The 14,872-nt window shown below is 42.4% G+C and overlaps 1 protein-coding gene across 3 annotated transcripts in view; it reads right to left on the reverse strand.

The window, feature by feature from the left end:
* RREB1 (ras responsive element binding protein 1) overlaps nt 1-14,872 on the reverse strand; it is a 121,283-nt gene that overhangs the window by 28,425 nt on the left and 77,986 nt on the right. For all 3 annotated transcript variants that reach the window (XM_053965025.1, XM_053965035.1, XM_053965046.1), the window contains 2 exons: nt 10,484-10,628; nt 9,199-9,338 (listed from right to left, as the gene is read on the reverse strand). In XM_053965025.1, coding sequence (XP_053821000.1) covers nt 9,199-9,338; nt 10,484-10,628 — 285 coding nt within the window. The remainder of the gene's footprint in view (nt 1-9,198; nt 9,339-10,483; nt 10,629-14,872) is intronic.

Consider the following 14,872-nt stretch of genomic DNA (forward strand, 5'->3'; position numbering starts at 1 on the left):
TTCTAAAATAAGTTGTTATTCTTGAAATCTGTAATGCTAATTAGGCTATAAAAGCATTTTAACAGGCTTTAAGAAATAGTCAGTGCTTTGCAAAGCTTGTTTGTTCAAGGGGGCAAGGCAGGATTTGCTATACTTTTTAAGCGGCACCTCTGCAAGAAAAGTTTACATAAGAAGTGCCGGTTGCCTTGCATTACACACTCTGAGACAACTCCAATTTGCCAGCAGAGGAAATAGCTGGTCTTCTTTAAGAAATTGAATGACATCTTAGAAAGGAAATACAGAGCCAAATTTTTAGCAAAATTAATCAGTCTTGATTTTGATTAAGGCAGACAACCACTCAATCCTACTAGATTTTACATTTCAGTAGTCAAGACAAAAATGCCAAATATTTGTATTTACCATTATGTTACCAAGAAATTAAACAAAACACTATGCTCTGCATTACCCAAGGCTGCTGATGAGCAAGTGACATTTACCATTATTCTGCTTGTACTTCTGAAACCACACAGACAAAAACCTGAAGTTTTCACCCATGCAGCTCACTAAAACAAAGTTGCCCATATTGTGGATGTTAACAAATAAAACAAGTTTTAATTTCTAGGCCTTATCAAAAATAAAAAGCTTGGTACCACTTTGTTCCTTTCCTGTCTGTGCTCTTTAGCAACTTCCACAAACAGAAGCAAGGAAAACAAACAAAAAGAATGAAACATATCCTGAGACAGAAGTCGTTAATACACATATGAAGTTGTCTAATTCCTCCCACTGAAATTCCCAGTCTCAATACTGTGTGTTTTTCTACCTCTGTTGTTATTATTCTCCTTTCTCTCTTAATGTTATTTGCAGAATTAATGTGGCTGTCATGAGCAAAGAAATTCCTATGCTGACCTAAAAATAATACAACTGGGTAGAAGAGAAAGATGGGTGATTCCCTGCTGATGACTCATGTCCACACTGGTGGTGGGAGTAGGCTCCCAGCCTCCACAATGGCAATGTCCCGCTGCAGGGGAGCCTGACAAGGAGGGGGAGATGGAGAAAAGATGATTTTAAACTCAAGGGCTTTCACCATCTGTGAAAGAAAAGCTAGCACGTTACAGACATATTCTCCTTCAGGAATTCCTTTTCTTCTCTGTTACTTCTTCTGGTACAAAGCAAAGTGAGAGAGATGAGAAGGAGCCAACTGGTTTCTGCTCCTGTGCAACCCCACCCACGTCCAGATACTAATTTCTTTTTGGATAAAAAAGCCAAAAAACAACCTTTCCTGGCCTCCACACCCAGGGCCTTGGGAAATAACATCCAAAAGCTGCACTAATCTCTCCCATTTGCTGCAGATGAGTGATGGAAAAGCAGCAGTGCTGCGAACCCGCTCCTGCCTCCCTCCAGGTCCTCCTGCTGTCCTGCAATGCCCGTTCCTGCCTCCCTCCCCCGCAGCTCCCCAGCGTGTCTGACCCCAAAGGACCTGCTGCTCTGCCATCTCGACCTCGCCCACCCCTATGGGGCTGTGCTGGAACCGCAAGCAGCACCAGGAGCCAACTCCCTGCCAGCTGTAGAGGCTCCCCTCCCCTCCCCTCCCCTCCCCTCCCCTCCCGCCTAAGGGGACGGACACAGCCCGCTAGATGTTCAGTGCGTGCTGCTTCACAGCCTCGGCAAAGGGGGCGCTTTTCTTTTAACTTTTCCCCCCTTCCACTGTCCCACTGGCCGTCTGATTTTGTTAGCGATGTTCTGTCACTCTCTTTAATCCTCTCCCTCAAAGAAGCCACCCTTGGGTGCAGCTGAACCCCCTGCACCAACCCTTCTATTAATAGAGGGATGCACAGCGTTACGTGCATTCCTACAGCTGCACTGTGGTCCAGGCAAGAAAAGTATCGTGTAGGAGCCAGGACAGACCCGATATAAACCACGGTGATGTTGTGCTTCAGAAATTTGTCAGCATGCAGCAGAGCAGTGTCCACACCAGTGACTCCCCCGTCAGATAACTCCAGTGAAATTAACTGCTCTAAGGTTTAATAAAAAGGCACAAGCCGTGCTGTGTCATGTTTGAACTTCCTCTGTGTGTGAGCAAAGAAAAATGAGTAAAAACTTCTTCCTAATACTGTAATGAATTGCACTTACCAGCAACACTTCAACAGTGCCAGATTTAAACACCTCTGCCCTGGTGAAACAGTAGCTTACTCTACCATTTACTTCAACAGAATTAACATGCAACTAAGACAAATAATGGGAAAATGGGATATGGCCTGCAGACACTCACACAAAGTACTCATTTTCTCATAATGACTTTTTTTACTTAATAAAGGTCAAATTTTTAAAAACAGAAGTGTCAATAATTTGGCTGTACAGAATCACAGAGAAAGAGATAAAGATCAACTTAAGCAATTAAGGGTTTAATAGTTAGGGCAAACATATCTGGGGGACAAAAAAACTGACCAGAATAGTCCTCTACAGCTACCAAAATTAGAAGCTGCACAACATCCACAATAACAGTTATTTGTGCACACCAACTCACGTGAACCTTCTGGTATTCTTTCAAGGTAAGAAATGAAAAGAGCTTCCTATCTTCTAACACATCTTTCAAATATGAAAGCCAAGTACTTCTGTAATTTTTAAATTAACAGCAAGAGTTAAAAAAGAAATCTATGTGTCTACCATGTTAAAAAAAGGCCACCACTTTTAATGAGTAACATAAGGAGAAATACATCTCCAGGGGTTTCTCTATCCTATATGCATCCACTGATCAGAAGAGGGCTCACAAATAGGTGCAGCTGAATCTGGATTGCAGTCCCTTGCCCTTATCTACATTTGCAGGTTAAGATATCCTCAGCATGCAGACATGACTGCTAACACATTGAGCAGCACCCAGCACTTAGAGCCTGCGAATAAACAAATCCTACTCCTTAGAATCAGGCAGATGTGTTAATAACCTATTTTGGCTCAGCCCCTTTTTCCTCCTGCATGCCCTTTTACAAGCAGCTTTCCTCTACCATCAGCTTTGCATTTATCCACTTTCTATTCTGGCAGCCAAGCTAAGATATTCAATACCATGTGACACAGCACACAGTTTCACATGAGAGCATCACTCCCTGTGTCCGTTCACCAGCCAATAATTTTATCCGGCTGCTCTGGATTCCCAGTTTCCTCACACAATGAGCTCCCTGATGTGAGCTGACCACTTCTAGGCCAGCATTGGACTCGCGCTGCTCTTCAGATGTTTCCCAGCTCTTTTTTCTGAACAGGAACTTCAGAAAGCACGTAACATGCACTTCTGTTCTGCTTTTGCAAGACAACCCGCTGATTCTACTTCTCTATTTGCTCAGTAAAAGGACACATTCACCAGCTTGTTTGCATCCCCTCTCTTCTGCCTCACCAAGAATTGCATTGTACCACAGCATATTTCAGGTCATAGCATTTACCAGAGCTGGACTTCATTGTCAACAGCTGTGTCATGGAATTGCTCCTGCAGTGAAAATGCTGCCAGCAAGAGATTAGGAGTTGGTTCCTAGTTTCTATTAGCAAGACATCGAGCAAACAGCTTGAGAGCAGAGCAGAACAGGAGAGTTGGCTGAATTGGCAATGTCACACCACTGCCCCTTGTCACCTCCATCTTTGGCTGTAACAAGTTTTGTAGCATTAACTGTTAGTACTCAGTAACTCCAGTGCAATTTCTACCTAAACTGTCCTTGCTGGTACAACCTCAGTGACTAAAAAAGGAAGTATTGGGCCCAAACTATAGTATGCCAAAAGCAGAGCTTAAGGAGGTCCATGAACATGTCTATGCTGAAGTGTTCTCCATCCCTCTCAACAACTGTGTAGGATACAACAACCTCAGAATTATCCATCTTCATTAAAAGAGCACAATGTTTCTTATTTTGAAATGCTAACAAGGAATGAGGCATCAACAGTTGTGACAGAGAGAAAAGTAGTATATAACCTTACAATGCTGAATGAAGATGACTTGTCATTCATCCTTCAAGTTGCTTCCAATAACAGCAGTGTCAACTACCAGAAAGAAGCTTCCTCTTCCCACCATGAACCTATAGTTTTGTCTCACAGTAAAATTAATTGCAAACAACATCTAGTTTTCAAACACCTTCACTCCTGCAAGTTTGTAGCATCCTGACACCCTCTTTCCACAAAAGGCTTACCACATGTAGAGAGCAGTGTGCTTCAGAATAAGGAAGCCATTCCCTACTATATAAGGAGAGAACAGATAGAAAGTGAATTCCTAAACTTGCTTAGATATGCATTTGCAGAAACAGGAATGGCACTTCAGGGTCTTTTTCTGGCTGTTTCCTTTTTTTTTTCCTTTTAACATTCAGTTCAATGTACTTTTCCACAGTCAGACTACTGCTCCGAAAACACCCTAATATTGTACTAGTCTTTTCTAGTGGTGCTAATGCCTGAAATAATCTCCATACATTTTAAATCTCTGTTCATTTCTTTTCTTGACTATTTTATCTCCCTAAAACCAGGGTGCAGAACTGCCTTGAAAAACAGTAACTAGGCAATAAACATGCCATATTCTATGTAGCTGGTATCTTTTTCACCCAAAACCCACTTCCTCTTGTCTTGACTTAAATGAGGCTGCTATGCACATTGTCTAAAATAATTTAAGACTGGGACATAGGTCCAGGTGCCTGGCAGCATCCCGCCACACACTGAAGAATGTGAATGTTGCTGGCAAAGGGGGAAACCTGGTGACCAGCCTGCCTGAATTGTAAGCTGCACGTGACAGATCTCTTCAATTTACCCACAGAGTCCATAAGACCATTCCTATGGCATTTAAATTGGTGAAGCCAGGTAACACCAAGAACCAATAACAGCATTTTTCACCCATAAGTGTTTTCAAAAACAAGACCTCACAGTGGTTACCCTGGCAAAACTAGAGGCAGATAACCACAGATCATAATGGTCAGACTCCTAACACTTTTCTTTCCAGGGCCTGAGTTCTTCTGCTGCTGTACCTGTTACTGATCTGTGAGCTGTTCCAAACAATAGCTTTCCATGGCAATATTCAATCTCGACACAATTTCAGCAAAACTTGAGCAGGCTGTTTTGAAGAACAAGGTAAGCTGTGAACAGTTTTTGATTTCCTTTGTTTGGAGGTTTTACAAAAGCACATAACCTGGGGGATGAGAACTGCTTTTGTTGTCCTTGTGAAAATATGCCCAGGATTTTCAAGTTACAAGGCTTAATAATTTATATCACTGTTTGGACAGGCTCTGTAGAAGGTCAAAAAACTTAATCTCCCCTGAATCCATTCATGGCAACAGGCATCTACTGGTTTTGGTCACCAGGTCAGCTCAGTGACATAGGCACAGAGTGACTTTCACACTCTAATGTCTACTTATTTCTTGTATCTTACAAAAATATAGCAAAACCAAATCTTGTAACTGAAGGCAATGCCACACTGAACCAGATGCAATCAGAAAGCCTCATGATGTTCATTAAGAAGCAACCTTTTACCACATTCGAACTGCACAACTATCCTGGCTGAGAAATTATGTTGGAATGAGTCTAAGAAAGGAGGTAACTGCAACACCATAACCAGCTCCCTCCTCCTCTCCTCAGGAAGATACCTAGACATGAGGCAGCATAATGGTCTCTTTGCTGCTGTGAGGAAGGAAAAGTGAAAAATACTTTAGCTCTTGGTACAGCGTACTGCACTAAACCTCCTGGAAGAGAAGGAAAGGAAATTAAAAGGGTATGCTCTGGCTACAGTGAAATCCAAGAGAGGAATTTTATAGTTCATATACTTTTTTTAAAAAGCCACACATTTTACTTTAAGCCTGTTCCATGGTATTTGCCAAAGGAAAGAGGAGAAACCCAGCATAGCATCTGAAGAGGTTTCTCCCTGGGAAATCCTCACATTTGCTTACACTGCTGACGTTGCTCAGAGCTGTCAGGTGACCTTTACAAGCACAGTTTCACGTTTGAGGGCAACCCTGCACCACAAAAGTTTCCAGAGAAACTCCCCTGCTCGGTGAGGTTTCTCATTTTCCCTATTGGCTGTGCAGCGTTTCAGCTCTCTGCTAATTATATCAACACCCAGATACAAACTCACCAAAATAGACAGTGTCCTGAGGCCCCAGCTGCAGGGAAGCAGACTTCTTTAAATAATCCAGGTAGAGAGGCCAAGGGGGTCAGAAAGCACTCCTGGGCCACCTCCTACTGCTCATGTGCATTGCAGACAACCTTGCCGGGGGCCAGCTCATGTCTTTAATTAGGGTGCAGGACACAGGGCTTCAAAGGGACAGAGACTGACCAGGGGGTGTAATGCCTTGAAGGAGATGCAGTGCCACAGCCCATTGTCCATGGGACAAAGGGCCCTATTATTACTCTCAAGACCAGGGCAGTTCCTACCATAATTAGGAGACAAAGATGCACGATTTAGGATTTTACATAATCAAGAGATACTCTCCCAAGCAGGAGGCCCTCTCACACAATCAGTGGATTAAGAATTGTTTATTCTGCTGCAAGTAAACAATGAGGTGCTCCCCGCTCTGGGTTTTACATGAAAAAGCAGTTCTGGGCAAGACAATGGGGAGTGTCTTTTCATCTGACTTTGAACAGCTAACCCTGTGATTTAACGTTGTTCATTTGACAGTATCTGGAAGGGTGATGGCCCACCCTGGAAATTAGCTGCTCACATACTAATCCCAGGGCTGTCAGACAACCTTACCTTTTCTGCTGCTTAGCAGAGGGTGGCCGGGACAGACAGACTCAGACAGCTCTGGGGGCAAGAGGCTGTATTTACACAGTAGCAATGAAATGGCGGGATTAAAGGACCACAGGGAAGCCAGGCAGAAGCTCCTGCCCACCCTGGCACCTTGCCACGACTGAGGATGCATCCCTGAAGGGAGGCTGGTGCCACCATCAAGGCAGTGCACACTGGTGCACTGCTTCAGAGCCAGTTTGCAATCCTTTATATAGGAGCTAGGGGAGCAAAAAGGAATTGGATGTTTGATCTGTGCATTTACAATGAAAGACATTGGCTAGGCAGATTGAGCATCACTTATTTTTGATCATGACAGAACAGTCTGTGCTGGGCTACTGTCTACTGCAGTAGCTCCAGACCCAAACGATCCACCAGACCCACAGTATCTGACCCTGGGATGCACATCCAATACCTTCCTCACAGGTCCTCATCAACTGACTGCTTTTACAATATGGGCAATAAAAGGAGACTGGGGGTGTTACGCTCCCTGCCCTTTGCTCACAACACAGTTACTGTGCTTTTTCGTTTGTTTGAACGTCTAACAAGAGTTACTTCCCCTTGTGCTCTACAATAAGGCAACAACAGGATTTGATGAAAGCCTTCTAACACTCTGCAGTTTGCTTCCCTGCCACAAGTACACCCGTATACACAGGTCTCCTGTTCTACTACTCTAGCAAAATACTCTTTTCTTCGGCTCTGTCACTCAAAAAAAACACTCTTAAGCCTCACCAAAAGGACTTCAATCACTTGTACTCGGGACTGAGAAAGGCATGGTACATTCTCCGTGTCTTGTTGAATCCTACAAACAGTATTGCAGAACCCTGGGAAGCAGGGGATTACAGCCCCTGCTGGCCAAGGATTTTAACCCATTTCGTTCAGGATGAAAGAGTCACCTTAACAGCAGTCCAAACTGCTCTGCTTATTAGAGGATTTTCTGTTAGGCTGGGCCAGGCAGACAGTGTCATTTGACTTGTCTAGACTAGGACAAAAGGTGTGGTTTAAACCAGATGGGCAGGCTAAGTTGCACCTTAATATATTAGCTGCCCAGAGAGGACCACATCTTACTTGTCCTGTTTTCACTGACACGTCTTAAATGGCTGAGGCAAATATCTGACAAAACCTCCTTACTATCACCTAGACAATTCTGTAAGTATAAGCATCCCAGCACTAGCATTAAATCATACCCACGGAGCTTGACAACTGTGACTTTTATTTAGGGACACATTCTAGTCTTTGCTGCTCAACAGAATCAAGGGTAGCAAAATCCATTTCAGGAGATATTATCCCAAAGCAAGTCTAATACTAGAGCAAGAGCTGCATAAAGATGAACAGCATGTCTGCACAGTCACTGTGTCTTTCTGCCTTGCCACAGCAGAGTGCAAAGCTGCCAAACTAGAAGGATATCTATTCCATTATCTTATCAAAGCAAGAAAATCCACCTCTCCACTCAGGTCCATGGAGTATAACTTTGCAAAGAAGTCATATCTTCAGAGAAGCTTCAAAATGAGAGTAATGACCCAATATGTCAGCCGCTTTCTCTAAAGCATGAAGTGTAAGGCAAAATTTTTCCAGACTCCATTTTGTGGGGGTTGCAGAGCTCTTACTGGACAACAACTGTTTTAGCTTTGATCTATAATGAAAATTTACCTCATTTATTTCAGAAATAGCGAAGTATGTTTAATTAACTACTATTGAATGGACCAAGCTTTCAACTCCTTTCCCCAGTAACTGCAACATTAACAACACCTTTAGAAAGTATTTTATCTACCAAGGTTTTCTAAATAAAAATTTTTTAAAGGGAAATTTTAATAAAATTAATCCCATTTAATAGACTGGGATGCCTCTGCTCCATGCCATTCTATTAAGAACCTGTATCCAGAAGTGAGTGTTGACACTTCAAGATGCTCAATTCTTCACCATTTCAAAAAGATCACTGGAGTCAAATGTCACAAAGTAAGTTTAAAATAGTGACAAGCTTCTGCAGATGGACAATCTCCTTTCCTAAAGTAGCAGCTTTTCTACATGTTTCAACTAGATGTGAAAAATTTCTTTTATATCTTCATATATCTGGCTCTACATTTTTCTATGGTAAAAAACAGGAAACAAAACAGTTTCAGGAGTCCCAGAGGCAATTACTTTAATCAAAACACAACATTCAGGCACCTTCCCAAACAATTAATAAATATTTTTTCCTTGTTAAGAAAAGCTCATTTAAGCCAAAATCCACAACATTCTCTAACCTCAAAAGGCAGAAAAGCATAAAACATTTTATTGAAAGTCTGAAACCAGAAACTCATCTACCTTCACTCACTCCAATGACTGAAAAAACCCTGGTGACACAAGATGAGGCAAAGCATTTAAAAACCTGCTCAAAACCACAAAGGCGGGTAGTTAACAGTGCAGGGGGCTGAGGGGCTCCTGCCCCTCCACAGCAGGCTTCTTCAGGCTGTCTGGTGACGAGAGACACTCTGGGTACTATCTCTTACCTCAATGAATTATCTGGATGTGTCTCCATGTGGGACTCCAGGCCATACTTGCAAAAAAAGTCTTTGAAACACACTGGACAATGATAAACTTCATCGTCAGCCCTCTTATCCCCTTCACCGGAATGGCCATCCTCGACAACCTTCAGAAAAAGGGGAAAAAAAAAAACCTCACTAGAACTTGTAAGCAACAAACCAAACTTGCAATCCATTCGAAGTCTTTCTCTTACACAAAGTTGCAGGCTTCATGTGTAACCTTGCTGCAAGCAAATACAAAAAATTTCCTCAGGAGAGATGGCAAGTGACAGAGCCTTGACACATGTGTAAGAACATGCATGAGAGAAAAGGATAAAGTAGGAGATAAAGTGTGCAGCTGAGTCACAGATATATCAGTTCTAATGAGGAACTGTGATTTGAAGAACTTATAAACTCATGTGCTCATATACCACTGAACTAGCATTCCCTCCCCTTTAGAAAGCCAGGGGAGCTGTCAGCCTAAATTATTCATGCCACTGAGATACTGCCAACTGCTAAGTCAAGTGGTTCAGGGAGAAGCAATGAACTTCTGCATGTTTTCTGTACTTCTCTTCTGATTAGAGGGAGAAAAGCATGCACAGAGCGAGGGATACTGTGCTAAATGGAACTGCTACTAGCTTGCCATTTAGAGATAGTAAGTGGAAAGAGTCAAGTTTGGCAGACACTATACATTTTGTACAAATGACTGAGATGTATTAAAATATTTCATTAACAAAACCCTAATGGAAACGTCTAGCCTTCAAATAAATATTTTCTGGTCACTCTTGCAACTCCAATAAGGCAGGATTATGCTACTGTGAAAGGGAAATGTACTGTAGATTTTTTTTCCCCTCCAGATCTAGACAAAAGCAGACTTTAGCTGCTGCTGCTTTTTAAATACAAACTGTTTTTTTAAAGTTTAAATCACCATCCTCCAAGAATACTACAAAATATAAGGGACGACATAAAAAAGCTAGGGGAAAAGCTGCAGCAGCAAAAGAATAGTACATCCTCTTGTCATCCCACAATAATTATTTATAAATAATAAGTAAATTCAAAAATTTAAACAATAAAGAATTTAAAAAATTAAATTATTTCAATCTCTGAAATTAGAAAATTATGTTCAATCCCAGACAACTATGTTAGCTACACAGGATAAGCAAGGCAACTCATATACAGAGCTGTAACAAGTCTGTGCTGACTGCACAAACCAAACAGTTGACAATTTAGGAGGTAACCAGGAACATCTTTAGCTTCATGCCCCATAAAGAACCTTTTTTGCAGGTGTCCTCTCCTCTCTGTCCAGCTCAGCATCGTGACTGAATTTCCGTTTCGAAGACAATCGCCTGCGCTTCAGCGGCGAGGGGGGAGTGGTGCTTGCTGTGCTGTTTGGATCCTTCTCATGAATCTTCATGTGCCTGAGAGGAGGGGGAAGAAGACACTGTAAGCAGGCAAATTCGGGGCAGGAAGTCCAATGTAAATTTTAATGCCAACACCACTTCTAAGGTTTGCGTTTAAAGGACACCATCAGAGACCCCATAAACCAGCCTTAACTTCTGTTTGGGGCCTGTGAGGGTCCGCAGCAGGGAGCCCACAAGCCTTCCCCCATGTCCCAATTCACAGCATGACACTTGCTCTGCTAACATCTATTTCCATGAGCACTATGCCCATTCCCCATCATCCACGAGGTCCTGGTTCTGCCTAAACCTGCTCAGCAATCCACATACCCAGCCTCCCTGTCTTGAGGCAGTCCAGAAAGCAAAAGCCTGCAGCTTAGCATCCACTTCTCTCAGTGCAAAAAAAGCATCTCATCTTCAACTGGCTCTCTGTCTAGAGTTTGACACTGTACTTCGTATAGATCTGTATATGCCAATGCCACAGGAACATTTCTTAAATATATTTGTTTCCTTCTCATCCTTAACACAATGGTGGACCCCAATATCAAATTTCAAGTGCAGCTTTGAAGTCAGGATTATCTGGTCCCATTGTTACAGTGCACTAGGTATGGCTTACAAAACTCTGTACTGCCAAGGCATGTTCACAAACCTGCTTTCCCAGGAAAACAACTATTTCTTGTCACAAAGACACAAGAAAAGGAAAAGGAACAGAATTACTCAGGAAGCAATCTCATTAATATCTGTTTGCCTGACCCACTTGCCTCTTGGTTTTCTGTATTTGCAACCTGAGGAAGACACTGTTGTCTAGTTCCCTTCAGTTAGATGGAAGGTATTGCTGCCACACTTTTTCTTCTGATAACTCAAAGCTCAAATTTAAATTTTCTTTTTTTTAAAAGATATGGCCTTTAACCTCACTTCAAATTTATATTAATATTGAAAAAAAATAAAATGTATGCTCTTAGATATAATGGAAATTTTTAGATATGTGAGTGCAGGAGGGAGCTGCCATTTGTCCATGACTGACTTCAAAGAAACACAATAGAGACAATGTTAATGGCACTTGGGCAAATCTTTCTGAACTCACATCTACAGCTTGGCTAAGGACAGTGCCATTTAACATGACTGCACAATATCATGTTCTAACATGAGAGAATGTTGCAACCCAGACAAGTCTTGCACGTCCTCATAACTGCTTTGGTGTTATGACATAAAATCTGTTTCAGTTTTGGATGCCAAGGGCATGATGTTTTGAGATAACACACTGGATCAAATTGACCCACAGCAGACCCCACTGGAGCTGCTGGGAAGACTGTCTCATCACACAATGCTTTTTTTAATGTTTCCTTTCACAGTCTCAGAAGCTTTAAAAAAAAATAAGGCATCTAAATCAGTGTCTCAAACTGCAGCCTGTCTCAAACTGCAGGGTGTTGTGCAGGAACAGCCTCAAGCCAAAAGCACCACAGATACCAGAATCGATGGAAGATTAAAATGGTTATTCAGCTACTGCCTGCTTTCAGCATCCATCAAGGCTGGGGCTGCTGGGAGGATCAGGTCCATGAGGAAAAAACCTATCGTTTCCCCAAATCGCCACTAACTCTCACTGGTTGCATAACTAGTGGATGGACACTGGTGACATCTGTCAGTCACATCGATGTGCAGATGTGCCCAGCAGATTGGACACAGAATCATGGAAATGTTGCTGAAATTGTCTGACCTCTTTCCCGGCCGATCACACATTTGGGAGGAGAAGGAATGTTGAAGGCTTGAGCATTTGGCTCTCTCCAGGTTTCACAGAAGCCAGAGAAAACCCAGAGTGCTGACACAGCATATAGAGTGCTGCGCACTCCCTGCCTTGGCCTTCTGGTAGCTCTGGCACCACAGGCACCAAAGCAACTGATTTATCCACATTAATCCAGCGCTACCTTGTCTCATAAAATCTGCAGGAAGGCATCTATAGATACTCTACTGCCTTGTTTTCTTCAATCTTGGTGTTTTGTTTTTTTTTTTTTTTTTATCTTACCCTGTGACACTGATCTAACTTCTTGTGCTAGCTAGAGCTTCTTTCATGGGTGATAAAACAACAGCCTGAGCTGCAGTTGTCTGTATTCACATGAGAATAAAGGAGAAGAAACCAGTTATTTGTTCAAGGGGTTCCTGTCCACAATGATAGAAGATAAAATTCTAAAAGCATCTTGGAACAAAAAAAATCAAAATATTCAACTGCACAGGCAAAGCAAAACCTGGAAGTTTGGATTGTTTGTCTATGTTTTTATTCTTTCTTTTTGGTAAAGACTGCTTTCCAGTTTCAATGACCTCTTGAAAGTAAAGACAGAGGCTTTTGCTGTGCCTGTCTGTGCCTGCACCCCAGGCACTCACACACAGCCTGACTGCTTAACCCTCTGGCAGCTCATCTGAAGGCCAGTTACTTTTCAAGATAGCTAGAGAGCAAAATCAGTCAAGCTAAATCACATACATCCTGAAAACAAACAATAAGAAAACTGCTATGCATTGGGTGTGGGACTTTTTCTTCCCATTTTATTTTAAAGTCTCTTTCCAAACATTAAAAAGTATGCACAACTCCTGTTTAGCAGCTACCTATGCAAAACAGCTTCCTCAGGGCTAAGTTCTTTCCTTCTGCTGTTTGTCCACTTGTTGAACTCTGCTTGTTTTGATGGAGGTGGCTCCTACTCACACCACAGCACACAAAAGGAAAAACCCTTGGGACCTCCAGGTTAGTGCCAGCCCAACCTAGCATCTCTGCCTGGCATGACCTAATGCATGCAAGCACACTGGCTCCTGGAAGTCCCTAAAACAGTTCAGCTGTGCTTGAAGTGTGAAATTTACCAATAAGGCAGGGCTTGCTAACATGAGTACAGCATCACAGTGATGGGGGCTTTGCTATGTCTGGTGTCAGTCACTGGCTGCCCCAACTGCTTGTAGTTCTCATTCCTGCAACGTGTGTGCTTTTGCCATGTCCTAAAAGCCACACCAGAAATCCATATCGCAGCAAGGAATGTGGTGACCCCTTCATGTTTTAGTTTTGCATATTTGAAAGGAAGCAGCCTAAGCTATTGAGCTATAAACAGGAAAACACCCTGACTTCACCTTTGGCTTTTACTATGTAGGTCAAACATCACAGATGCTGTGATATTCCTATGCATGTGATCATTAAGGAAAAAAGGGAAAAATCCAAAACCAAGCAGCAGGTTCCAGAGTTCTCAAGGAGAGTTGCAACCTGCCCATGTTACAGGCAGCAGGTTGTTCCTTTGGCAGGTTAAGCAAGTTTCACTGCATCAAGTTAAGGGTGGAGAGGAAAAAGATTACTAGAGCTACAGCCCAAGATAAGCGGGAAGATAGAAAGCCAAGAAGTACAAAGGAGAGACACAATCTTCATTTCTCTCTTTTACTTTGCAACATGGATGTCATTCTGCCTCGAGACAACATTTATCACCCAACATGGGCTGAACTTCAGCAGATGCCAAGTCACATCCACATCCACAACCTTTCTTTCAAACACTCCCTTCACTGAGGCTTCTTCTCCTTAAAAAGTTTCCTAACCATAATTAAGGGGGGGGGGAAGTATTTGTATTGCCTTACTCCTTTAGAAGAGTTTGCCTTGATTAGATCTTACACTGAAAATATTCAACCTCACTGTTCAGCCTGCCAAGATACAAGACGAACAGGAACAAAGCTGTGTTTAGAAGTTATTTTCCCTTTGTGACTATAACAACATATTTTGGCCTGACAACACTGGCATACTTAGAATGTAAAAGAGAGGCTCATAAGTCAGGCTGGCTTTCAGCATCTTACAGTGATAAAGAAAAATGATATGACATTTATCAGTTCCAAAAAATAAAGATAAACACTCAACACTTTAAGTGAGAATGTAGTTCAGAAAAAAAGAAGGGCAAAGTAAGGACATGCACAGAAATGCCTATATTCAGTTGCAGATGCAAGTTACAAGCACCAGCAGCTTTGATGTGACCACTACTGCAGCTCAGAAGACATCCAGAATCACACCAGATGAAACTTGGATTTGTTTTTCTAAATTAAGTCAATTAATTTAGGCTCTGAGCCATTCTACAGAGCAACCAAAGTACAGCAGACAAGTTCAGGAAGGTACAGAGCCCTGAAATCTGCACCTCATAGTCTCCCCAGCATGCATGCAAGTACATATGCACTTGGGACAGTGCTGAGGGTAGAACACTAAAATCCAACCATGATACACAGGATGACAGGAAGGAGATCAACACTTGAGCTTAATA

This window comes from Vidua chalybeata, chromosome 1 (assembly GCF_026979565.1).
Source record: "Vidua chalybeata isolate OUT-0048 chromosome 1, bVidCha1 merged haplotype, whole genome shotgun sequence".
Taxonomy (NCBI): Eukaryota; Metazoa; Chordata; class Aves; order Passeriformes; family Viduidae; genus Vidua; species Vidua chalybeata.